The sequence below is a fragment of the Dasypus novemcinctus genome, chromosome 12 (genome assembly GCF_030445035.2).
Source record: "Dasypus novemcinctus isolate mDasNov1 chromosome 12, mDasNov1.1.hap2, whole genome shotgun sequence".
In the NCBI taxonomy this organism is placed as follows: domain Eukaryota; kingdom Metazoa; phylum Chordata; class Mammalia; order Cingulata; family Dasypodidae; genus Dasypus; species Dasypus novemcinctus.
Window position 1 is genome coordinate 93,434,180 of NC_080684.1, and position 25,760 is coordinate 93,459,939.

The 25,760-nt window shown below is 45.0% G+C and overlaps 1 protein-coding gene across 3 annotated transcripts in view; it reads right to left on the bottom strand.

Annotated features, from left to right (window-relative positions):
• Positions 1–1,551: 1,551 nt before the first annotated feature.
• Positions 1,552–25,760, bottom strand: part of LARGE1 (LARGE xylosyl- and glucuronyltransferase 1) — a 588,869-nt gene continuing 564,660 nt past the window's right edge. For all 3 annotated transcript variants that reach the window (XM_058308687.2, XM_058308686.2, XM_058308685.2), the window contains exons 13-15: positions 16,093–16,239; positions 8,368–8,563; positions 1,552–5,936 (exon numbers count right to left, since the gene is read on the bottom strand). In XM_058308687.2, coding sequence (XP_058164670.1) covers positions 5,739–5,936; positions 8,368–8,563; positions 16,093–16,239 — 541 coding nt within the window. In that variant the 3' untranslated portion in view covers positions 1,552–5,738. The remainder of the gene's footprint in view (positions 5,937–8,367; positions 8,564–16,092; positions 16,240–25,760) is intronic.

Consider the following 25,760-nt stretch of genomic DNA (forward strand, 5'->3'; position numbering starts at 1 on the left):
GCAGTGCTCCAAAATGTATTCACCAAATGCAATAAATGTGCCACAATGATGACAGAGGTTGTTGATGTTGGAGGAGTGTGGGAGGTATATGGGACCTCATACTTTTTGAATGCAACATTAAAAAAAAGGAAAAAAAATTAATTATAAAAATAAAACTAACAAAATGACTGGTCTGCATTATTGAAAAACATAACTATCATGAAACATAAAGAGGGGCTGTGGTAGTTTGAAGTCCCAGGAAAGTATGTTCTTTAAGTTAACCCATTCTGGTGGGGGTGGACCCATTGTAAGTAGGATCTTCTGGTGAGTAGGATCTTAAGATGTGACCCACCTCATTCAGGATGGGTCTTAATTCTCTTACTGGAGTCCTTTATAAGAGAATGAAGTTCAGACAGAGAGAAAGCCACAGAAGCAAAGCTAGAAATAACAAAACCTGGGAGAGACCAGCAGACGGTGCCGTGTGCTTTGCTATGTGACAGAGGAGTCCAAGATCGCTGGCAATTGGTCTTGATGCCTTGACTGGACATTTTCACAATCCCCAAACCTGTAAGCCTGTATGCTAATGAAACCCCATCGTTAAAGCCAACACATTTTATGGTATCTGCTTTTAGCAGCTTAGCAAACTAAAGCAAGAGCCAAGGAACTATTCCTAACAACAGGCTAGAATCAAGACAAGTAAATGCAACATGTAATCTTGGATCGGGTCCTGGCACCAAGGTGAGGTTACTATTATGAAGATGTCATTAGGAAAACTGGCAAAATTTGAAGGTAGAATGGTATCATTGTTAGACTAGTAACATTATACCAATGCTAAATTTCCTAAATTTGGTCATTGTCCTCGTTCTTTGGAAACAGACTAAGATATTTAGGTTTAAAGGGGCATGGTTACTACAATTCACTCTCAAAATGCTTCAGGAAAAAAAATTGGTGAGCAAAAAGGAGCATATGTGGCAAAACGTTAACAATTTTAATTAATCTGGATGAAAGGTGCACAAACATTTTTGCATTACTCTTGCAATTCTTCTGTAAGTTTGAAAACATCTGTGCTTTAAAAGTTAAATAAAATTAAACTAAAATTGTTTCCATCAAAGTAAAAAGGTAAAACCCATTTTTGCATTGTCTGTTTACTTTTCTCTCTAGCTAACTGTAAATTATATGGACGTAGACCCTGCCTAGCTCACTGTCACATCCACAGTGTCTGTCACAAAGCAGAAGCTCAATAAGTATTTATGGGATGTAGAAAGGAATGGTTAAGAAGGAATGAAATGATTCTGGTGCCACTCAGCCCTCATTTTCTTGCTTAGGCCCACCACAGCACAACTTACCTAGAAATGTACAGAAGACGTTTGCTCCAAGTGACCTTACCAGTCATTTCAAGACATCGTCCCCAGCCTCGTTGATCAGATGGTCTTGGTGCCACACTTTGGGAAACACTTTCCCAGAGGTGACATTCTTTTCATTCCTGAAGAGACTACCTCTCCAGACTGTCTGAACGTGTTGGAACAACCAATGACCCCAAACCATTAAATACTCAAAAACATAAACCCTGCATTTTTGTGGTATTCCCTATCACTTCCTTGGAGATACCAAACATTTATTGAAATTAAAGAGAGGAAGGACATTTTTGTTAAATGAATGAGAACAAAGACGACAGGAGCCCCAACATTAGATATTATGGGTCTGAAACCTCTTACAATGTATGTGTCAGATAATTGACATTTCTTAAACTTTAAAGTCATTAACTGGAAAGTAAATCCTTAAGATGAAAAAGACAAGAAAAATGGCATATCACCATGAACTACATGAAGACACAAAAGTATAAGCCCAATAGCCAATTCAGTATCCTGTGGGGAGGCAGCAGCATAGAGTGGAAAGACATGGGTTTTTGAAGCCAGCCAGATTTTAATTTAAACCCAGGCACCTCCTTTAACAACTTGTGTGATCTTGGGCAAGTCACATAATTTCTCTGAAGGCTGATCCCATTAGTGGTAAAAGGGAGAATAATACCTTCGTTATATTATAAAGTTGCTGTGAGGATCCATCAGTGCCAACTACTATAGAAGCCTTGGCTCAGTAAATGGTAGTTCTTACTATTTATACCAAAAGCGTGCAGAAGCTGTGTCTGAGAGGGGATTTTAATTACATTTCTTCCTCTAATACAGAGCTTGTTAAAGGCCTGATGAACCACAAATGAAGTCTTAACTCAAAGACAGTAGAGTCTTTGAAAGAAACAGAATTAAAGTAGGGTCTGTCCTTTCATTATGGGGTACAAAGAAGCTATTTGTCAACTCAGTAAATTTGTGCTCTGTAAATCATTTCAATACATTCAGAGATAGCAGTTTGAGGCAGCATGCTGAGTCAGGGTCTAAAAGTGAGCTTAAAACTTAGAGACCCTACCTGTGCCAGGAAATAACTCAGGAAAAGCTTTCAGGAAATCAATAACTAGCCCCACCCCCCAAAGTTAAAGCCAGATGTCTGACTATGATTATAAATTACCCAGGTCTATTTACAATCAATTTTCAGAAAGTCCATGGCAAGATTTGGTGTATCTAGAAGAGGTTGTTGTCTAGACTGTGTGTTACTGGGTGGTCGTTGAAGGAAAAGGACTAGAGATACAATAATCTCCCCAGATAGGCTCAAATCCTCCTGTTTCTTTTTTACTGGGGATGAGGACAGCATCCAGGCTATGTAGTTTGGGGTTCAAATACATAGATCTGGGTTTAAATTGTGGCTTTGCCATATACTGACTTTGTGAACTTGGGAAAGTTACTTAATTTCAGTGCTTACTCAGATCCCTCATCTATAAACAGTAATATCCACTTTGCAGTCATGGCTCAAGGACTCATTGAGCTGATGCCTGCAAAGGAAGTCTTTTACGTAGTAGTTATTCAATGTTAGTTCCCTTGGACACTGACTGCTTTGGGGACTAAGTAGAGAACCCTGTCCTTCTTCCCAGCTGAAAGCCAAGATAGCGATGGCTTATTTAAGCTGATGCTTTTATGCTTACAAAAGTATGACCCACTTACAAGCTTGTTTTAACCCAAGGAATGGACACAAAGGAATCAACATTCTCAACACTGTGTCTGCTCAAATGGCTGCCACTTCCCACACAGGAGCTGGGCTGGCAATGAGCTGCTGCTCCCCAGTGTATTTTGGAAATTGCTGCCTTGACTGGGTTGGCACCCAGAGTCCCTGTGTTGAACTTGGGCATTAGCCAACGTCTGGACTCCAGCCTTAAGTGAGATTGGCTTCAGAGTGCCAGGCACCTGTCCTCAGGGAAACAGGGTTTTCTACTACTGGCTTGGAGTGTCAGTGTTTGGCTTTAATAAATTCAGTGGATGTGTAACTACATACCTCTTCCAATTTATACCTATTGTCTCAACGTAATTAGTACTTTCCTTTATTCTCAAGTGACTCAATTTGGGTAATAAATTGTATGGTCATTAGCTATACCCAGAGAAATGCAAATAAAGTAAGGTGGTTGGGCATGATTCAGATGTCAAAAAATATCAGAGAATTAAAAGGTCTTGGGGAACTAAAAATTGATTCTCAACATTGTGGAACTGACGCAACGAGTAGATTTTCACTTGGCTCAAGGAACTGGTAATGATGAATTCAAAACTGTATCAACACATCTATTAACAATGCTTGTATGTAGGAAAGGAGAAGGCAGTGCTATGCTGGTAAATGTTTAATAATCTGTCTCTGGGGTGAAAAAAAACAAACAAAAAAAACCCTTTGATTTGTGGTAGTTACTGGCTTCCATGGTGGAAATACTCCCACCACGGCCAATTTCAAACTACAAATGGGATGTTCCTGGACATGGAGCTGGGAAGAGATACACACAGGAAGTTCTTGTGAACTGGTAGGAACTGGCTTCAACATACCACTGGAGAAAGGGGACTTTCACATGTACTTTGCATGCTTGGAATATTTTACTTTTTATAGTATTAATATATTATGTTTGTAATAATACATGCAATAGATATGTTGTATCAACCTAAATATATCTGAATGAGAATGAGTCCTTATTGTAGCCTTTCAAATTGTATAAATCTGAAGATTCCACTTTAGCACATAATATACTGAGGGGTCTCATGAACCAGACTGCCACGGGGTTCCAGGTGAACACCAGCCAAAGGCATGGGGCATTCTCATTACTACCGATAGCTGTGATTTGCCTTGTTGGCCCACATCTGTATATAAAACTCCTGCCTTCACTGTTGAGCCACAAACTACATAGAAAATTTGGAAACACTTTGAGGGGTGGAGGATGAAGTATGATCTATAACCTCAGGCGAGGACAAAAAGACGTTAAAGTTCCAATGATGAGAAAAATAAAACAGGAGAAGAGGTGTGAGGTTGATGTTTACCGAGTTTGCTCTCTCTATTGAAGTGTGCCTCAGTAGTTTCCTACAAGAGTGGGAGGGGAATGGGGAAGAAACAGTCTGAACTTCTGTTTATTGAATTCAGCTTTCGCCGGTCACATTGCAACTCAACACAAACAGCCCAGCAGAGGGTAGGGCATTAACTCTTGTTCTCATCAATGTAAACACAACATTAATATTGAAGATTAAAGAAAATGGGTAGAAAGTCCAGTGCCTCCTCAATCTGGGTATCAGTGAAGATGCTTCTCCCCCTGGACAGGTCCCAAAAGGAGACTGAGCTGTGACCTCTTCCCAGCCCACGGTGAAGCAGGCATGAACACAGAGCAACCCAGACACGTTCTTCCCTATCTCCCAATGGGCATGTGAATCTTCAGAACGGGGCTCACATGAATTATTAAAGTTCTTCCAAAGGCCTGAGAGATTCGTACCTGTCTTGTGCACTGGAATAGTTCCTTCAAAGCTCTTACCCACTAATCAGTTGCTGCTAATAGGAAATGTGACCCGTGTAAAGCAGCCAGCCCTTATATTTCTGCAGTTTCCGTCAGAGTCCCTGGATTCTGGAAAGTAGGGAATTCAAAGTCTTGGGAGGCTCGGTGATAATCCTAAAGGAAGCTGCCCATGTTTAAATATTGGCTGAAGACTTCTGCCCTCCTGGCTGGGCCACTGCTGATAGAGGGACCCTGAAGTAGCCAATTTTCATTCAGAGTCTTAAAGGATTGGCTTTTCTATTTTGGATTTCCAGGTAGTAAACAAATACAAACAAAATTCCCCAAACAAAAACAAATCAAAACAAAACAAGAGTGACCTTGAGGATAAAGGACCAACCAACACTGCCTCCAAGTCCCTCCAGATACTATGTCCCCAAATAGTTGGTTTAGCTCATTGGTACGACCCTCCCCCTTGGGTATCCAACTAGACTGATGGGCAAAGAACCTTCCGCATTCCGCCCCTCCACTTTTTATGCTTTTATTTCTGGGATGTTAACCCCCAGCACCCTGACTTCCCTTTCTCCCCAGCTAAGATGGGAAGCAGAATTTTTAAAAAGAAACATAATATCCTAAAGACCTGCCTTGATTTTGCGGCTTTTACTCCCTCCTTTTGAGTCCATTCTAGAAGACACTGTATAGGTGGGCTCTATTTCTACATTCTGGGAATGCTGGATTGTGGGGCAGAGAAGGGCTGGCTGGAACCTTATCCCAGATCTCTGTAGTGAGGGCAGCTTTGTTGGGCCAAAGAGACAAATGAAAACAAATGAAAAATTCACTGCTCGATGTTGAGTTTGAAGGCTGGGCCCTGAACAGCGGGTGGCTCTTCCCCTGCAGTCTTTCCTCGGGGGTGGGCTTCTTGGTGCTAGCTGTTGTTTTCGGCCGTGAGATATTTCAGGGCAGCGAAGCCATAGCGGCGGGACATGTCCTGCTGAAACTCTTCCTTCAGGGTCTTGAGACAGATGCGGTATTGCTTGTTGGAACGGAATTTGGTGATGTCAAAGCTGGGGGCGTGAGGCATGTGGATCATGTACGCATTGGGAAGCACGATGAATTCATACTCCTGGAAGAAGGCAAGAGAGTGTGAGCACTTTCGAGAGCCCTCGTTAACGTACAGTGAATGCCCAAATGAATGAGTGAATGACTAAGTGAATGGATGCACTGGTGAATGACACCAAGAAGCAGGCCAGCACCATGGAAAGCTCGCGATCTCTGGAGTGAGACAGAGCAGGGCTGTTGCTGTGTGACCCTGGAAAAATTGCTTAGTTTCCCTGAGCCTTTGTGTTCTCATCTTTAAAGTGAAAGTAACAACATCAACCTTGAGCAAAGACTGAGGGGGTGAAACCAATACTGTATGAAAAGTGCTGAGCAGAGCTCATTGCCCATAAAAGGCTTTTGCTAAATGTAAGCTCATCCCATCCGGGGATGATGCAGACTTGGAAGATTCTCTTGTTCAATTAACTGACATCTATTTATGGACTTCTCATAGGACTTGATAAGATGTGATGGCTTTAACAGGTAAGTACAGAAGACAAAAAAAAAAAAACAACAAAAAACCAGCAAAGAAAATGAAAATATTCCCCTGGACTGAAGCTCATCAAGAACAAAACTCTCCCTTATACATTTTTGTTAAAAGTCACACCATTGTCTATTACTCCAAAATTGACAGAATACAGCTAAACCTGAGATAAAACATAAAAGTCCTCTGAAGAGCCAAAATAGGCCACCCAAATTTAGGAGGTATAACTCGAAGGAGAACCCTGCACGCCTTCATTCAGAATATATCCACTCTGATTTGTGACATAATATCTAGCTTCCCAGGCCAGAGCTGATCAGAAGAAAATTGGAAAGGGAAAATCAGGAAGGAGAAGGTTAGCTGGTAGATAGAAGAGCACTGCCAGCAGCAAGAAACAACAGATGATGGTGAGGAATGAGTGAGAAAAATCATGAAAAGAAAACAAGAACTCACAGACCTTAGCTGTCTGGGTACATTTCAGGCAGGGACAAAATGCCCGATATGTCCCACTAACCCTTAGAGGTGTGGCACGTAGGTGCATGCTCATGGTTTCCTTAAATCACCAGAAAAGGTAAAATCATGCTTGGCACATGCTATTGGCAAAGAAAGGAAAATATGCAACATATTCTAAAAAGTTCTCTCAAATTGTCTAAAATTAACAAAGCCCAGGTTTTGGGATTGGAAAAGTTAACATTATTTGAACCAGTTCACCTCACAATACTGCTGGATACATGAACATAGTGAAGTTTCTTCTCTTTCAAGCAGAAGCGAGGCAGGTAGTACATTTTTGTCCAAGAGTAGCGCTGGGATGCCCAAGTATTAGTGAGAATATGGAAATGAGCGGTCATGCTTGCTGCTGTTAAAGGACACTTTTCTATAACCTCCTCTGTGCCCGTGGTTCTCAACCCTGGGAGCACATCAAAATCTCCTGGGCTTGCTCTTACAACTACTGATGCCCTAGTCATCCCCTCTCACCCACCCCCAGCCCAAATGAATCACAATCTTTGGGGTGAAGCCCAGGCACTGGAACTGTGCAGAAGTTCTCCAGGGGGATCTCCTGGACAGCCCGCACCGAGCATGCCACCTTTACTTTTCCTGAATGTGGGTGCTCTTGTTGAGAAATATTTGGAGTGTGCTTCCTGAGGAGGCCCCTTAGAGAAGAACACAGGAAGAGACGTGGGTGGAGCTGGGGGCCCAGGCATCCTTCTCCAAACCTAACAGGGTAGCTTTGCTTTTGATTGCTTAATGCAGGGGTGGGTAAACCATGGCACATCCGACCTGCTGCCTGTTTTTGTAAATGAAATTTTCTTGGAACACAGCTATGCCCATATGTTTATGTATTATCCATGGCTACTTTTCTTTTACAGCTGCAGAGTTGAGCAGTTGTGATAGAGACTTGCAGGGCTACAAAGCCCAATTATTTAGTATCTGCATCTTGACAGAAAAAGTTTGCTGACCCCTGGTATAATCTATTACAATTCTGCACAAGCTTCCTTTTCAAGAAGGTTCTCATTAAACATTAATTGAATGGATGAAAGGGTTTTATGACTAAATACAGCCTGAAGTCATTCTTTCAGTTACAGAGTGGAGTAAGAGTTGGGTCTTAGCTGCAGTGTTTTGTGTCATCTCTATAGAACTCACAGAATGCTTTCCACCACTTACATGATGCCAAGGTCAAGTGATGGATGGTTGTCGTTTGCTCGTCTTTACCACTGGGTTGGGTGAGAATGAGGGAGTGAAATGGTTTGCCAAAGGACACTCACTCTTGGCTGTGTCCTGGCCAGGAACCCAACTCTCACCCAGGGGTAGAGGAAGGAGCAAGGGCTTGGGAACCTACAGCCCTGTGGATCAGCACTGCCACGTTTTCACTCTGGATTCCCTCTCAGGGCTCTGCCTTCTGGCCTCCAAGGTCCCCTTTCTGCTCTGAGGTCTGGGCTCTGGCTCCTCCCTCAGCAGCAGGACGGTGTGCTGTTCTCACCTGTGCATCCAGTTCCATTATGTGAGCCACCTTGTTCCAGCCGAAGCCCACAAACCTCCGGTCGTACTCAGGGCAGTCCCGTCTCACGACGACGTAGGGCTCGAAATCGGCCTCCCACTCCACCCGGTAAGGCGTGGTGGCTGTTCGCCATTTGGCAAAGTTTGTGGGTGCGTGCCCTTTCGTCCAGACATGGTACCTATGATGCAAGGAGAAGCACCATTGGGTGGGGAAGAAAGCACAGGTACCTTATCTACATCCTTCACTAACGAAGAGATTCTCACCATGAAAGGGTACGTGAACTCCTGGGATGCCCTGTCATTTATTTGGAACTTTGACTTATATTATAGTTATTCCTACCAGAGTACATCATGGTAGGCAGAACTCTAAGATGACCCACGGTGACCTTTGCCCTTGTATAATCTCCCCCACCGAGGGAAGGCAGAGCCTGTATGACGAACTACCATTCCTGAGATTAAGTTACATTATAAGGCAACAGAGATTTCTGTAGATATAATTAAGGTTACTCATCAGCTGGCTTTGTATTAAAAGGGATTTTAGGGTCGCAGATGTGGTTAAAGCAACTGGGCTCTGGTCTACTGAAGAGGAGGTCCAGAGTTCGATACTCAGGGCCTCCTGGTGAAGGCAAGCTGGCCCGTGTGGTGAGCTGGCCCACACAGAGGGCTAGCCTACACAGAGGGCTGCCCCACACAGGAGTGCTGGCCCACACAGGAGTGCTGGCCCATGCGGAGAGCTGCCACAGCAAGGTGACACAACAAAAAGAGACAGAGAGGAGAGACAATAAGAGATGCAGCAGAGCAGGGAGCTGAGGTGGCACAAGAGAATGATCACCTCTCTCCCACTCCAGAAGGTCCCAGGATCGGTTCCTGGAGTCGCCTAATGAGAATACAAGCAGACACAGAAGAACACACAGCGAATGGACAGAGAGAGCAGACAACAAGGAGGAGGAAGGAGGGAAAATAAATAAAATCTTGTAAAAACAAATAAAAAGGGATTTTATCTGGGTGGGACTGATCTAATCATATGAGCCCTTTAAATCTGGTTCTAGAAGAAAGCAAATAGCCATGTTGTGAGCTGCCTGTGGGGGCCACATTGGCAAAACAACAACAACAACAACAACAACAACAACAACAACAACAACATGGGTGGCCTTTAGAAGCTGAGCCTGGTGCTGGCCAAGAAGCAGCAGGAAAACAGGGAGCGTGATCTTATAGCCACAAAGAAAGGAACTGTGACACAGTAGGGAGTCTAGAGGAGGACCCTTAGCTCTAGATGAGAACTACAGCCTGAGGAGACCTGAGCAGAGGACCCAGGCACATCACACTTGGTTCTCTGACCCACAGAAAGTGAGAGGTAATAAATTTGTATTGTTTTAAGCTGCTAAGTTTATTGCTATACAGTAATAGAAAATAAATACAGGGAAGTGGACTTGGCTCAGTGATTAGGGTGTCCGTCTACCACATGGGAGGTCTGTGGTTCAAACCCTGGGCCTCCGTGACCCATGTGGAGCTGGCCCATGCACAGTGCTGATACGTGCAAGGAGTGCCCTGCCATGCAGGGGTGTCCCCGCATAGGGGAGCCCCACATGCAAGGTGTGCCCCGTAAGTAGAGCTGCCCAGTGTGAAAGAAAGTGCAGCCTGCCCAGGAATAGCGTCGCACACATGGAGAGCTGACACACAAGATGACACAACAAAAAGAAACACAGATTCCTGTGCCACTGACAACAACAGAAGCAGACAAAGAAGAACACGCAGCAAATGGACACAGAGAGCAGACAATGGGGGGTTGGGGAGGAAGGGGAGAGAAATAAATAAATAAATAAATAAGAAGAAAATGAATACAGCCACATAAACACAATGATAAGCTAATATTAAACACTTACTATACCCTGTGCACTACTTTGAAAGCTACAGGTATTGTTTTAAATTCTTCTAACTTACGTAGCATCAAATTATAAGCTGTAAGTAGTGGAGCTGGGACTCAAACTCAGGCAGTCTGGCTCAAGGTCCCTTATCATTATGCTAAGCCACCTCTCTTGTATGTCTCTGAGCTCACACTCTCTTGTCTACAGACCAAGTACTCAGCAATGGTATGCTAAATTGTATGAAAGATGAATGAGAACTCTAAAGTCCTTAGAGATGCCTGAGACAGAGGCCAGTGAGTGGACCAGGAATATTCCTCTGGAAGCTACCATGCGACAGCGGGAAGCTGGGCCTCTAGTGAAACAATGGACAGGGCCCAAGAGAAAGGGGATAAGGGAGAAGAATACCTAGTACTAGAAAGAAAAGCTTCATAAAATAAAAGCAAGACAGGAAGGATGTGAACCCAACAGCTCAACTGGAGGGAGACAGGAGCTCCTAGTCATGATTTTTGTCTCTACTTCAGAACAGGCTCTTTAGAGCAGGTGAGGGTTGAGTGGGTGTAGCTCAGTGGTTGAGAGCCTGCTTTGTATGTACAAGGTCCTGGGTTCAATTCCCAGTACCTCCTGAAAAAAAAAAAGAAAACAAATGAGAGTTCAAATAAGGGTGAATATTGGGCTGTCTACTTAGGCTTTTCCAAGAGCAAGGACAACCTCCTTCCTCTTTTGCTCTTTTCCTACAGAGGGAGGACTTCCCCCAACTCTCAAGGGTGTTATCTGTGATTGAATGGGTCTGGCCACTAGGCGGACTTTCATCAAGCTGAAGGCAGGGACATGACTCTCCAGCTCATCAGTGTAGCAACTTCCACCAAAACCAAGGTCGCGTAAATGGAAGAAAAATGAAAAGTCAAGCAATGCTGATTTAATGGAATGTGAAAAGGAGGAATGGTGTGAGGATGTCAATCTCAGGCCTAATCCAAAAATTAGAACAGGAAGAGCTTATATTCCGTTTGTGAACTTGCTGAATAGACAGTCTTGATATCTGAAGCCTTTGACGGAACTGGCACAGCACAAGCTTCAGCTGTGAATGTGTATTAGGTTAAAGTAGGTCACAGTGGAACCACCAGAACAGGATTCAAAGCTTACCTCTGCCGCTTATGAACTGTGAGACCTTGTGCAACCAAGCACTTTAAGCTTTAGCTTGTGTAAACTGGGAAAAATAGTACCTATCATATTGAATTACTGATAAGCTGAAATGAGAAAGTAGTCCTGAGGGCTTTGCAAAATGCCAGCACATAGGAGGCAATCAAGAAATGCCCTAACAGGCAGCCTTATGGTGGATAAAAACAGAATGTGTTCTAGACTTCTGGTTGACCAAGGTGGCCATGTAAGATGCTCCAGGGTTCAATGTCCCCACAGCCTCTTTGGACAACGAGCAAAAAATGGCAAAGCCATCTTCCTCAAAACTCCACAAAACATTTAGGAATTGTAGTACCTGGGCAAGTGCTGAATCAGACAACACAGCTTTGAAAATAGTAGAAGCACAGGGTGCACTTGCTGGCTCCCTCCCCTCCCCCTCCCCAGCACAATGTGGACCTGGTCTGCACATCCATTATGGGTCCCTGGCCTTATTGCACAGGGAGCAGAGGGATCCCCATGAGTATGCGGGGGTGCCTGTATGTCAGTGTCATTCTACTGGGTGGCAGCCTGAAAGTCTAAAGCAGGACACTCATTTCTGCTTCACTTTCCCAGAACTTGACCTGCAAGTAGAAGCAGATTGTAGACAGTTAAAGTAGTATAAGACACAATTAAGTCAAAGCAGCCTGGGGCAAAGGATTAACTGTTTTAAGACCTACAGAAGAGCACCTGGGAGCCAGGCAAACTCTATTTAATAGGAATAGAGGGGACATTTGGGTTTCTGTGGGGAGAGGGAGGTTCTTAAGGCCACAAGCAAGCACAAACTGGGGACAGGACACAGGCTCAGAAAAGACAGAAAGTAACCCACACTTCACTTTACCTTGGGCTGATCTTCTTGATAGCAGGGCTATACTCTGAAGGCAAGCACCAGCCAATGCAGAGCAAATTTAGAGAGACTGAGAAAGGTGTTGTGTGTGTGTGTTGATTTGTTGGTTTGTTTTAGCCCCTGGCGCTCAAGGAAATCTCTGTCATATCACTATATGGATACAAACTTAAGGAAAAGAGAGGTCAGGGACTAAATCAGAAACTAGAATGCAGGTTTCCAGGAGCTGGGGTAGGGGTAGGGCATGAGGAATTAATGCTTAATTGGTCCAGAGTTTCTGTTTAGGGTGATGGAAAAGTTTTGATAAGGGATGGTAGTGATGGTAGCACAACACTGTAAATGTAATTAATACCACTGACTTATATATCTGAATGTGGTTAAAAGGGGGAATTTTAGGATGTATATATGTTACTAGAATAAAAATTTTAAAATAACCACAGAATTGTACAATGCAAACTGAACCTTAGTGTAAACTATGAACTATCATTAATAGTATGATTTTAATAATATTGTTTCTTCAATTGTACAAAGGCACTACACTAGTGCAAAGTATTAATAGGGAAAACTGTGTGTGAGGGGGACAGTGTATGGGAACTTTGTACTTTGTATATGATTTTTCTGTAAACGTGCAGCTTCTCTGATAAAACAAAGAAACAAACAACAGCAGTGACTCAGGAGCCAGCCTGACTGGGTTTAAATTCTGCCACTTGAGAGGTAAGGATACATTATTTAATGACTCTGCACCTTTGTTTCTTCCCCTTGGCAAAGCAGAGATAATAATATTAATACCAACTTCAGGGAGTTATGATAATTAAGAGAATTAATTCAGATAAAGTTCTCAGAGCAGTGCTTGATATATAGTATTCCTTCAATAAATGAGGATATTCTCCCTATGATTTCCCTTGTCCACTTCATAGATATGATGCCAGTTCAAAGTGGTCCCTCTCTCACCAGTCAGTGATAAACTATCTGTGGATAACCATCTTATTTGTCCTCCAATCAAGACTCTACAGTCTTGGTCTATTATAATGTACAAAGGGAGGAAAAAGAGAGGGGAAGAGTGGGGGGAGCTGGGTCAGTTTGGGGACAGTTGGACGAGTTCTGTTCTTTTGGGTGGGGAGGAAGCTTCCATCGGCTCAGCCCCAAACAGTGACAGCAGGCTGACTGTAACAAATCAAAGTTAAAATCAACCTGCCATTAAAACAAGCCACAGCATGAAGATGCTGTAGCAGTTTGTAATGGTTATGAATTCCAAAAATAGATATTGGATTATGTTTGGTCTGTACCTGGTCATGATTAAGTTATGATTAGGGCTTTGACTGGGCCATGTCATTAGGGCATTGAGTCTCCACCCCTTGGTGGGTGGGGACTCACAGATAAAAGGCATGGCCAAGGACAGAGTTGAGGGTTTTTGATGTTGGAGTTCTGATGCTGGAGTTTGACGCTGAAGCCTTAAGCTGGAGCCCCAGGAAGTAAGCTCACAGAGGTAAGAGAAGCCAGCCTCAGGAAGAGAGGAACCCTGAACACAGAAAGAAGCAAGCCCCAGGAAGGAAGGAACCCAGGAAGCCTGAACCCTTGCAGACGTTGGCAGCCACCTTGCTCCAACACGTGAAAACAGACTTTGGAAAGGGAAGTAATTCATGCTTTATGGCCTGGTAACTGTAAGCTCCTATGCCAAATAAATACCCTTTATAAAAACCAATCAATTTATGGTATTTTGCATCAGCACTCCTTTGACAGACTAATACAGATGGCTAGAGGAAATTATAGTCTATCCAGTAGATACTGGACTCCAAGGGCTTGTTCTCTGTGCCCATCAAAACCAAACAGCCTCCTGGGTATACCTTGCAGGGTGCTATTTAGAAGAAGAGAGCTGGGGAACTCTGCTTGAGCAGTGGTTCTCAGACTTGAATGTGTATCAGAATCGCCCGGAAGACTATTTAAAACCCAGATTGCTGGGTTCCACCCCCAGGATTTCTGATTCAGAAGGTCTGGGGTGTGGCCGGAGACTTCGCAGTTCAAACAAGTTCCCAGGTGATATGGATGCTACGAGCTGCGAACTACTGCCCAGGTGCAGTGGGAGAGAGTTTCAGCTGCTTGGAGGCTTAAGAGTTCATTTGGAGAGAAAGTGACAAAAGCAATTTCTCCAAGGGAAGAGCTGTAATTTAGCACTTGGCGTGGTGACTTGCAAGCTGGTGGCTGGGGCAGCAATCAAGGACACAGCAGGCCCAGGCCCAGCTCTCACGCCCACTGACTCGGCCTTGAAATGAGTTCTCAAATCACCTGGGGAGGGAGAGGGAGGGAAAGGCTCCTTGGAGACATGCCAGTTATTTAGCCGCCAGGCTATGGAGTCTATGTCAGACCGAGATTCAAGTTTGGTCTCAAGGCTTCAATTTCCAGGATCAAGTTTATACCCAGCATCTGCACACGCTGATTGGTAAGGGAATTCAGGATGGGATCAGCACTCCAATGACATTTTGGTTTTGAACACAGGCCCTTCCGTTCAAGAGACCTGGGCTGAATCCAGGCTTTGCTACTCCTTGAGAGTTCCTTAACCTCTCAGAGCCTGTTATTTTATCTGCAAAATGGGGAGTGCCTGCCTTGCAGATTTGTTGTGAGGATTTAATGAGCTAACCGCAGTGCCTGGCACAGGTTAAGAGCTCAATATATGGTAGTTGCTATTACTTCTTTCTGAAAAGTAAGACGGCTTTGTTTGTGGGGGTATTGAGTCTTTTGGGTCACTTTTGAGAATTCTGGATTGAGGAAGAAGGCCAGAATTTGAGTCCTTGTTCCACCAATTGCCCTCTGCTCCTCAGTTTTTTCATCTGTGTAAATGTGAAAAACATTAACCTCTGGAGGGTTCAACAAATAACAGGGTTATTTTAAGAACAAAATATAGTTTGGGAAAATATTCTAGAAACTTCATAGTGGTATGAAAACCTAAGTTATTATTATCTCAGTAAAATTCAGGTTAAGTTTTTTAGCTTAAAGGAAGGGTTAGCCATTCTTTCATGGCTCAAAGTGGAGGCCTCTTTTTAGAAGGGTGGCAGGCAGAAGTAGCACCTGTTCTGTTAAGAGACCCAGCAGGACACCTGCTTCTCCCAGGTGTGCTACACTTGATGCCACAGCCTGCCCCAGCAGGAGGAACCCATTTACACCTGTGTAGGCTACAGATGCTCAAGATGCTTTGGACAGGTGGGAGGATAGCTCCCCTCTCCGTGTTCCTGCAGGCTTTAGGGGTTGTGGGAACCAGGCAAATGGTGATTTTTTAATTTTAATTTTCACAACTATCACTTAGGCAACAGGCAAGTGGGCTGCCCCATCTGCTGGGCGCAGCTTCAGGGCAATCTGGATGACTTCAGTTGTTGACATTATTACTATCCACTCCAGGCCTGAGGATATCAGAGTACAGACCACTCATACCAAAAAGAAAAAGGGAAACAAGACCCACGATGCTAATAGAATGAAACGCACTTACTGAATCAATGAATGAGCAAGAAAACAAAAGGGAGGATTCAGAACCAGGAGTGAACAGGAAGAACCCAAATCAAATTCAGAAAAAGTAAAAAGAGTAATAAATGGAACGTTTCTACCCAACATACCCATCCTTCTATCTCCTGCCCCCACACAAAATAAAGCACATGCCATTTGGGAAGAGTGAGAACATTCCAAGGACTTTGTCTGGGGGGAACCAGCAGGGCTCTCTTTGGCCTTGAAATGGTCTAATGCCAGCAACAAACTTTTCTGAGCCAATGACTTTGGCTTCTGGGTTGCTTAGGAGAGAAAAGGCCTTCAGGCGGCCCCAGAGGACATGGGGAGGGCCACTTACCTGAATGTGAACAGAGTTCCCATGTCCAGCATCGACAGCAACTCCGCTTTAGACTTGGGGAAAGAGAGCCGGTAACGCAGCGTCTCAAACGCGGGGATGATCATAGCTTTCTTGGTGGTGGCGAGGTCCAGCTGTATGACAGACTTCCTGCAAAAAGAGGGCAGGCAGAGGACAGGCCCTGGTGATGCCAGGCGAAGGCTTCCTCTCGTGAAGGCAAGGAGCGGAGGGCACGGGGACATGTGGGACAGAATGCCCCAGGCAGCCTCCCAGGAGAAAGATGGGGAAACTGAGGCCCAGGGAGGTGAAGCAGATTGCCAAATACCACCCAGGAAGCTGAGAACAAACTTGAGACCTGCTGTCTCTGATTCAGAAAACTGAGTCTTCTTGGAGAGCAAATGGGAGGGTAGACTGGGGGAACTTCCCACCCTTTTGCAGTATGCCTTGGTTGGAGCCAAGCATAGAAGCAAGCTCGCCAAGGACTCCCAGAGGTTGGGGCCCAGAATGCTGGCTCCCAGAACTCATCTAACTCTCCTACCGCACTGCTTGCCACACCGAGGCAGAGCAGTGGACATAAAGCTGATCACCAACACAGGCTTTTCCAGGGGCTACCTTCGCATCTCCTTACCCCCTTGAATCCTCCAGACCTGAGCCTTCAAACTATCTGGGCCCATCCCATGCAGCTAGTACCTGATAAGACAGAGTCTGGGGCCGCCATCCTCTGGCTCATTCCTGCCTTCATGCTGGGTCTTTTGCTTTGCCACTCTGACACGCAGCTCCTGCCTGAACTTGTCTGACAATTCCATTGTTTGGAAAAGTAAGCAGGCTGAAGAAGAGCCATACAGTACGAGGCTTTTAATGAACACAGATTGGATTTGAATCTTGGCTCAGTGGCATTATGAGCCTTGCCTTCCTGGGCAGGTAACTTGGCTTTTCACCACTTTAGGTTCTTCCTCTATAAAAAGGTAGCAATAAGATCTGCCTCCTGGGTTGCTGTGAATACTGAACAAGGTAATACAAGCATTGCTTAGCACGCCTGGTGTATGGCAGGCATGGAGCGACAAATGGCCATTATTATTCTGCACTGTTATGATTGCTCCCTGGCTTGATCATCTATGATCTCTTTTGGCCACGACTTAGCATTCACTTCTGGCTTCCTGCTCAGACTTTGATTTTTGAGCTTTGATGCCAGTATGGGCTGTCTGCTTGTAAACTCTGGAATGCAGGAAGCAGCTTTCCTCCAGGTAATGGTATCCAGTGGAAGGCATTTTGAAAAATAATGGAAGAAGCGGTCCTCCTTATGGTTGTCTTATTAAAGTCGCTTCACTTAACACTTTGAGCACACGCTTAAGCAGGGGCTGGGGCTAGTATGCAGATAGGAGTTATGCTATGAGGACGTGACTGCCGTGGAATGAGAACAGACTGGCAGTCCAAGAAGGATGTCAGCATGGTTTGGCATCACTGAATGATGAGGAGGGTCTGAAGCAGGTCACAATAAGGACAATCCTCTAAGCCACCCTTGGTAAAGGGATCTCACCACGTCTGGGTGGAGAGGGAGGGGATGGTTGAGACAGACTGAAAGCCCCTGAACAGCATTCGTAGTATGCTTATGTTAACTGCCCATCAAATGCTCGGCAGCCTCATGTCAAGGATCAGGGGAGGGTCGTAAAGGGGAACACGAAGATGGAATTTGGGTGAGCTATACTTAGCTGGTCTGGCGGCCAGTGGTTCGAGTTGGTCTGTTCTGGCCTGGATTTCTCTCTGTCTTTGTTTTTCTGACTAATGACCGCAGTTTTCAAATACCCAAGGCTCCCTCGTCCATGGTCAGGCACCCCGTGTTGGCCAGCATTCCCTTTTCCATCAACCCTACACATCGTAGAGGGTGGACTCCTCCTCCTCCCCGCAGAAAGTTCTGTGCTATAACATTGACTCTGGGTGTTGGGATGAGGCACAGGGTCTAAAGAATACCCTTGGACCAAGAGAGCAAAGCCCCTGGATCCCCTGGATGGGGGTGTCCAGCACTGGTGGGTGCTGTTACTGATTCATTCAGCCATCACAGTTCACTGGGTGTCAGGTACCGTGCCAGGCACTTGGAGATACAGGGTGGGCAGGACAGTCAGTCTCTGCTAGCCCGATACTTACATTCTTCCATATATGTCTCAGGATGCTGAAAGGGGCCCAAGACTGCCGCTAATTAAAGAGATGAATGTTATGGAGGTGGAGTGGGAGACTTGGAGGGCTAAACTATGAAGGGAATGGGCAAAGTATACACATACATATACATGCGAGACAGAGATCTCTGTAAGCGTGGATGTCTCTATATAAATCTCCAGTTATAAGTACAGTCATGGTTACTGTAGTAGCCACTTCTTGGGAGTACCCTGCTCAGAAATCATTTCCCTTCTATGGTACCTAGACACAGGGGGGGGCTCCCCAGATTTATGCTTATCTCACATAACCCCTGGCCAAGACAGAATACCCAGGGGTGGTGGACATCTGAACTAAGCTAAGCCAATCAGCTTCTCACAGTTAGAAAATCTGAAATATGAACAGAAATGCAGGGATTGGGAAACCATAGAGCTGACTTGCATTAATAGGCAGCATTCTAGAGGCCTCTGAATTTCTGCTGTACAGGGTTGCCCTGGACAATTTCTCAAGTATTGGTTTCCCAAATTTACTATGATTCCATAAGATATATCTCCCGACTATATCTGTTTTTTCCTTTTTCTTTTAATTAAGCTCATTTTGGTTTCTGTTGCTTGTGAGCACAACAATCCTAATGAGTATATTGCCAGGTCCACAGGAAGTAGACTGGGTAAGGCAACATGCTCTACAAAATGGGGCCCTACCAAGCCTAATGTCCCTCTGAATAGAGAACATCAGATCCTGAAGTGCTTCTGGCAAATTCTCCGTAACATCACTGAAACACAAACTGCCATGAAGATGGACTTGTCACCAGATAGGGCCATTTCAGACTCCGTTCAAGGAGATTTTGATGTTGATGTCTTGAAAGGGTCTCGTTATGAGGCTGTTTTCACAATCCAGGGCTCGGGATCTGGACTCTGAATACATCTGCTGTTAACTGAGATGGTGATGCCAGCTTAGACCCTTCCACACTGTATTCTTAGTCTACCCTTCCCTGGTTGGAGCTTGCTGACCACCTAGGGTTGAACAATTTGTTGCCACCATTTATGGGATGGTGATTCCTGCGGCAGATGGAGTGTTTCAGGTGCAGACTCTTCAGGGTGCAGTGGGACCAGAGGGTTGGTGCCAACAGACTTGTGTTCTGGGTCCAGCCCTGACAATGGAGTGACTTTAGGTCACCTTATCAATCTCTCTGATATTTCTAAAGCTAGACTGCAAAAAATTGGAGATTCTCAAAGGCAGCTTTAGTGTCATGGTAATCAGATCAACCTGGTTTCTGGCTCAGACTCTACCAAAGCTGTCCTCTCGGGAAGTCACTTTTTTTCTTTTTTAAAGATTTATTTTATTAATTTCTTTCTTCCCACCCCCTTGTTGCTTTTCACCTGCTGAGTATTTGTCTTCTTTGTTTCTTTAGGAGGCAGCAGGAGCTGAATCTGGGGCCTCCGATGTGGGAGGGAGGTGTCTACCGGCTTGAGTCACCACCACTCCCTGCGCTGTTGTGTCTCTCATTCTGTTTTTCATCCCACATCTCTTGTTGCGTCATCTTGTTGTGCCAGCTCACCACACCTGCCCTTCGCGCCAGCTCACTGTCTTCTTTAGGCAGCACTGGGATCTGAACCAGCAGGCTTCTATGTGGTAGGCAGGAGCCCAGTCACCTGAGCCACATCCACTTCCCTTGGGCAAGTCACTTTAACCTGAGTGGAGAGTTTCTGTACTTGCAAAATATTTTAATGAGAAGTGGAAGTGCGTGTGCAAACATTTGGTGCAATTCCTGGCACTTACCGAGCACAGAATACACATGGTTGCTGCCCCTGCTTCACATTTAAAACCTCTGCAGAAACATCTACAAAACTGCTACAGTATCTTTGGACTGAGAAATTCTTGACTTAGAAAAACTGGTAATAAGCTCCATTCCACTTTTGCGGCTCAGCTGACCGAAGGACCCATTTTGAGAGAACAGGCCAGTGCAGAGGAGGATTCAGAACAAGTAAGCTTGCTGTTTAAAATGAAGACAGATTTTGGGCTTGTTAGCCTGGGTGTCTATGAAGCAGAGCTTATTAGATCTCAGTCACTAGCCTGCCCTTTGAGCCCTTCTTCACGTCAAAAATAATTCAGGTGTGCCTGACAGAAGAAATTCACCTCTTCAATCTGGCAGAGCTGAGCAGAGGGAAAACAGCGAGCTGGGTAGAGTTTATCTTCAGATTCTTCAGCCTTCTCTTCTGTGAATCTCTTTTCCTCAGCCTCTCCTGTCAACTCACTGAGGTGTGCAAATAGTTCCTATACCTTTTCACTCCCACCTATAAAACTGGCGAGGGGGGGGAAGTGTGATGGACCAGCGAGGCCTCAGACGCCAGCCCAGCAGGGGGTGGCAGGAGGAGAGGGTAGGCCTTCCTGGGCTCAGCATTAAGTCTAAGATCAACAGCACAAAAAGGGAGATTGTCGGATGGGCTTCCCTGGTGTTTTCAATTAGCAAACCTATGTTGGTACCTGTTACCAAATCCCAAGACCGATCCTGCAAGTTGATCTCTTACACACACATGCACACACACACCTGGAAGTTAATCTCTTACACACACACACACAGCTTCCCTCTCTCTTTTTAACCCTGTCCTTTGCCTTACATGCACATATCCATAACCAGAGAAACAGCCCAGATTCCTGGTATGAACAGATTTTTGAGAAAGTGCCTCAAAAGAAATAAGGACCCAGGCCGTCCTGCCTAGCGTTATGACTGGACTTCTAGGTACCACCACGCGGAGCTTCCCGTCCTGACTCAGCTACGGCTGGGGTCATTGTTTCACAGTTTCTTTATCTGTAAAATGAGGATGATAGTAACAGTATTAACCTCAGAGGATGTTTTTGAAGATTCCATAGGTTAATATATGTGAAGCACTTAGCTCCCGGCATAGAATGAGCGCTTAGTAATGTGGGCTGTTAAGATTTCATCTTCCCGTCCCATATTGTGTCTACTTGACTGGGGCTACATGGGCAGAAGCAAGCCTCGCTCTTCCACAGGCCAGAAGTCTGGTCACAACTTGACTTTGCTGCTTTGTTCTTTCATTTGCTCCTTTTTTCATTCATTCCACACTGTGCCAGGCACTGTTTAAGCATGTGAGGCACATCAGTAAGTAGAACAGGCAAAAACTCTTGCTCTCATGAAGCTTTCAGTTTAGTGGGGAGAGACAGACAATAAGCATACTAAATATACTGTATAGTATGTGAACGAGTGTAGCAGTTTGATATTATTGATGAATTCTGAAAAGAAATATTGGATTATGTTTGTAAACTGGTCTTTTCCCCTGGGCGTATTAGAGTGTATTGGATTCAGAGATTTTACTTTTGCAAGATTAAATAATGATTAAGGCTTTGACTGGGCCACGTCAGTAGGACGGTGCATCCCTGCCCCCTTGGTGGGCGGAAACTCACAGAGAAACCACACTGCAGAAGACGGAGGTTGGAGTCTTGAGCTGGAGCCCCGGGAAGTAAGTATACAAAGGAGCTTGATCTTGAGGAAAGAGAAGTCCTGGGGAAGAGAAACAAGCAGTTTGCCTAAGAGTCTACAGCTGGCCTTGTGGAGCTAACAGAACAGCTGTGCCCGGAGAGAGGCAAGCCCCGAGAAGAGAGGAATGCAGGAAACCAGAAGCCTCACAGATGTCGGCAGCCATCTTGCCCCAACATGTGGAAATAGACTTTGGTGAGGGAGGTAACTTATGCTTTATGGCCTGGTATCTGTAAGCTCCTACCCCACATAAATACCCTTTATAAAAGCCAGCATGTTTCTGGCATTTTGCATCAGCACCCCTTTGGCTGACTAACACAGTGAGAACTGCTGTGGGCAGGGAAAAGAGCTGGGGAAGGAGGGCTGAGAGCAGCAGATGCAGGGGATGGGCTGCGATTTTAAAGAGGGTGGTTCAGTTAGGCCTCATGCGGAAGGGAACATTTGAGCAAATACTTGGGGGAGGTGAGGGGGCAGGCCAAGAGGTTTATCTGAGGAAAAGAGCGTTCAAGGCAAAGGAAGCAGCCAGTGTCTGGTGTGTGCTCGAGGAGCAACAACGAGGCCGGTGAGACTAGAGAAGAATGAGGAGGGGGAGAGTCCCAGCAGCTGAGGACAGAGAGCCAATGGGAGAGGAGCACATGGGATCATGAGCACATGGGATCACGTAGGTCACAGGCTGTGGGAGGCAGAATGATGGCTTTGCCCTGAGAGGCCCATAGCCGAGTCCTAGAAAACTGGCAATATGTCAGCTTCCATGACAAAAGGAACTTTGCAGATGTGATTAGGTTAAAGATGTTGAGATGGGGAGATTATCCTGGATTATTTGGGTGAGCCCAGTGTAATCACAAGGGTATTAAAAGGAGGGGGGAAGGAGTGTCTGAGTTAGAGGTGGAGACATGGTGCCTGAAGCAGAGGTCAGAGTGATGCAGCCACAAGCCAAAGAATGCAGGTGGCATCTTCAAGTCGGAGAAGGCAAGGACATGAAATTTCTCCTAAAGTCTTCAGAAGAGCTGCAGGCCTGCCAATACCTTGATTTTAGCCCTGTAAGACCCATTTCACAGATGTCTGACCTCCAGAGCTTTTTGATAATAAATTGTGTTGTTTCAAGCTACTAGTTTGTGGTCATTTGCTACAGCAGCATTTGTTATAGGAAATTAGTACAAAGGTCTGGGGATTACTCTCAGTGAAAAAGGGAGCCAAGGGGAAACAGCTATGGAGTAACATGACCTGATTCCTATTATAAAAGGGTCACTGGCTGCTGTGTTGAGAATCAACTGTAGTGGTGCAAAGGTAGAAGTGGTAAGACTAAGTAGGAGGCCCTTGAAATAATACAGGTAAGAGATCTTGACCAGGATAGTTACAATGAAGATGGTAAGTACTGGTTTAATTCTAAAGCTAATGGGATTTCCTTACATACAAGATATGGGGTATGAAAGAGAGGAGGAAAGGATGAACTAAAGATTGGGCTTGAGTAATGGGAAGGATGGAACTGTCATCATCTAGTGGAGCAGGTTTTCTGGGGAAGATCAAGACTGATTTCATCTTGAACAGTTCATCTGAGATGTCTACAAGAGAATTTAGTGGAGGTGCTGAGAAGGAGACTGGACATATGAGTTTGGAGGTCAAGAGAGAGAGGGCAAGGCTGGAGATATTTTGGGGATCAGTGGCATATAAGTGGTATTTAAAGCCATGACCCCAAAAGAGATCCCGAGGGGGTAAGGTCAGATCAAGAAGATAAAGAACCAGCCAAAATGATGTTGAAGAATGACCAAGACACTGTTCATTCCATAAGTCTAGAGATAATACATGAGAATCAAGGAAGAATCATTAGCAGATATCTACCCTGCTGAGAAGTCAAGTAAAATAAGAACTGAGTGTTGACTGTTGGGTTTGGCAAACTGGAGGTCACTGGAGGCTTCTTCCTTGATTGTTAGTAACTGGTATAGAGGCTGAAGCACTGGCCAGGACCAGTAAATGGGTGCGTGTGTTTGTGTGTGAGAGTGTGTTTGTATATATGTGAAGATAATCGCTATTTACAGTGGCATCCCCCTCACTCTGCACAAACAAATCAACACAAGGGCAGGGTTTACTCACTCATCAGGAACAAGATCTATGTCACCACTCTGGCCCCTCACTCCGCTCCTGAATGCGCTTTGGTGGTCAAACATGGGGCTGGCTAAAGTGATAGAAACAGGAGTGTTTGGAAAGGCCAGGACAACTGACCAAGAAGGAGGGACCTTTCACACTGCAAGCACACACACTATTGTTATAACAAGTGTCTTTTTGGTAAAAACAAAACAAAACAAAACAATTTCATCTTAAGTGACTAGAGGTTGGAAAAAATTGACCTACGGGGCAGAGGGGGAGGAAATAAGTAAAGCCCATGACTGCACCTAACCCCTTAGCAAGGAGCTAGGAGGCAAGGGCGGAGGCCCATCCATTCCAGTCTGACCCTTCCAGGGGGCCCCACAAATGGCCACAACCATGAAATGGCACTTGGGTGCCAGTTCCCACCAAAGGATTAATTACCTAATGCCTGTCTCCCTACTCTATGCAGTCTACCCTCCTCAGCATTTCCTGAAACAAACTCTTCCTTTCTCACTGCTGTGAGCTTAGGCACTGTAGAGTCACGGGCAATTTTCTCAACTTACTGGGCTTTTGTTTCCTTATCTTCATAATAATACATACTTCATAGAGTTGGCTATTAAAAGAATTAAGAATATATTCATTAATTAATGAATATTTATGAAGCAAGGCACATAGATATCAGGAGTAGATTGAATAAATATATATAACCTCCATCCTTATAGAGCTTAAAACGTAGGGAGGGAGGATGGCAGAAGCACAGGTTTCTGGGTGCATAGCTAGGGAGAGTTCCCCAGGTGAGAAAATCACTGAGCTGTGTCCTGACCAGGAAGCAGGAGTCAGCCAGTCAGGACAGGGTCCTCTAGGTACCTGCCAAGCTCTGGAAATAAGAAAGCATCTGGGATTTGGAGAAAATAAATTTCCTAGAGCATGCCTGGTACACTGTAGGTGGCCAATAAATGGTAAAAACAATAGAAGTGCTTCCATGTATTCAGAATCAAACAATGTGCTAAGTACTTTTCATGCATTACTTCTTTAATCACTGCCATCTATAGCACAGATCCTGCTATTCCCATTTTACTGATGATGACATTTGAAGCACCGAGATAAGTGATTTGCCTCACTAAAACTAAGTAATCATCGTCATCATCTAGATACAGTTGTAGCAAGGCTGCACCAGCTTTAAATTAACTTGGAATAATCAATGGTCATAGGATCTATTTTGGTCAAGCTTGGTAATCTGGTGACTGTGCCTCCTTCCTGACCTTGCTGCCAGAGCAACATCCTTCTGGCATTCATGGAGCAAAGTAGCAGGTGGGGGAGTGGTCAGGAGGAATGGATGAAGATGGCAGGAGGCCAGGGGATGTGTGTTTATGCTCCTTAATCAGCAGTCTCATCCACATGGCAGATCCCACCTCTGAGGAGCTCCCTGGGCAAGTGGCCCGGGAAAAAAAGCAGTGTTTTCAGATTTAGAGATGTGGGCACTGTGCCATTAGCTTATTGAGTCCTCCACTAGGGAGACCTCCCTTTCCAAACTACCCATAATCTGGCTTTGACTCTGGCTCTGGCCAAGGTTGAAAATGTCCCCCTCACTGTCAAATCCAACAGACTTTTCTCCATTCCTAGCTTTCTTTTCTCTGCATTTGGCTCTAAAAACCACTTGCTTTTTTTCTTTTTGAGTTTTAAAAAAATCTGCTTATTAGTTTTTTGGGAAGCAATTACATTTTATAATGGTGCCGCTGTAGCATCATGTAACAAGGCCAGATAGGAATCTGACTTAGCCCCAACAAGATGCTCTGCCCTCAGCTTTAGAACATCATCCCAGAACTCTAAAGAGGGACCTTCCCCTCTGGCCTTCACCAGGGCACCTGCTTTGAGTATCACTGCCTTGATGCTGGTTAGGGGTGGGGACATACCACCTCTGACCGCACCCCTCCCTGCCCCA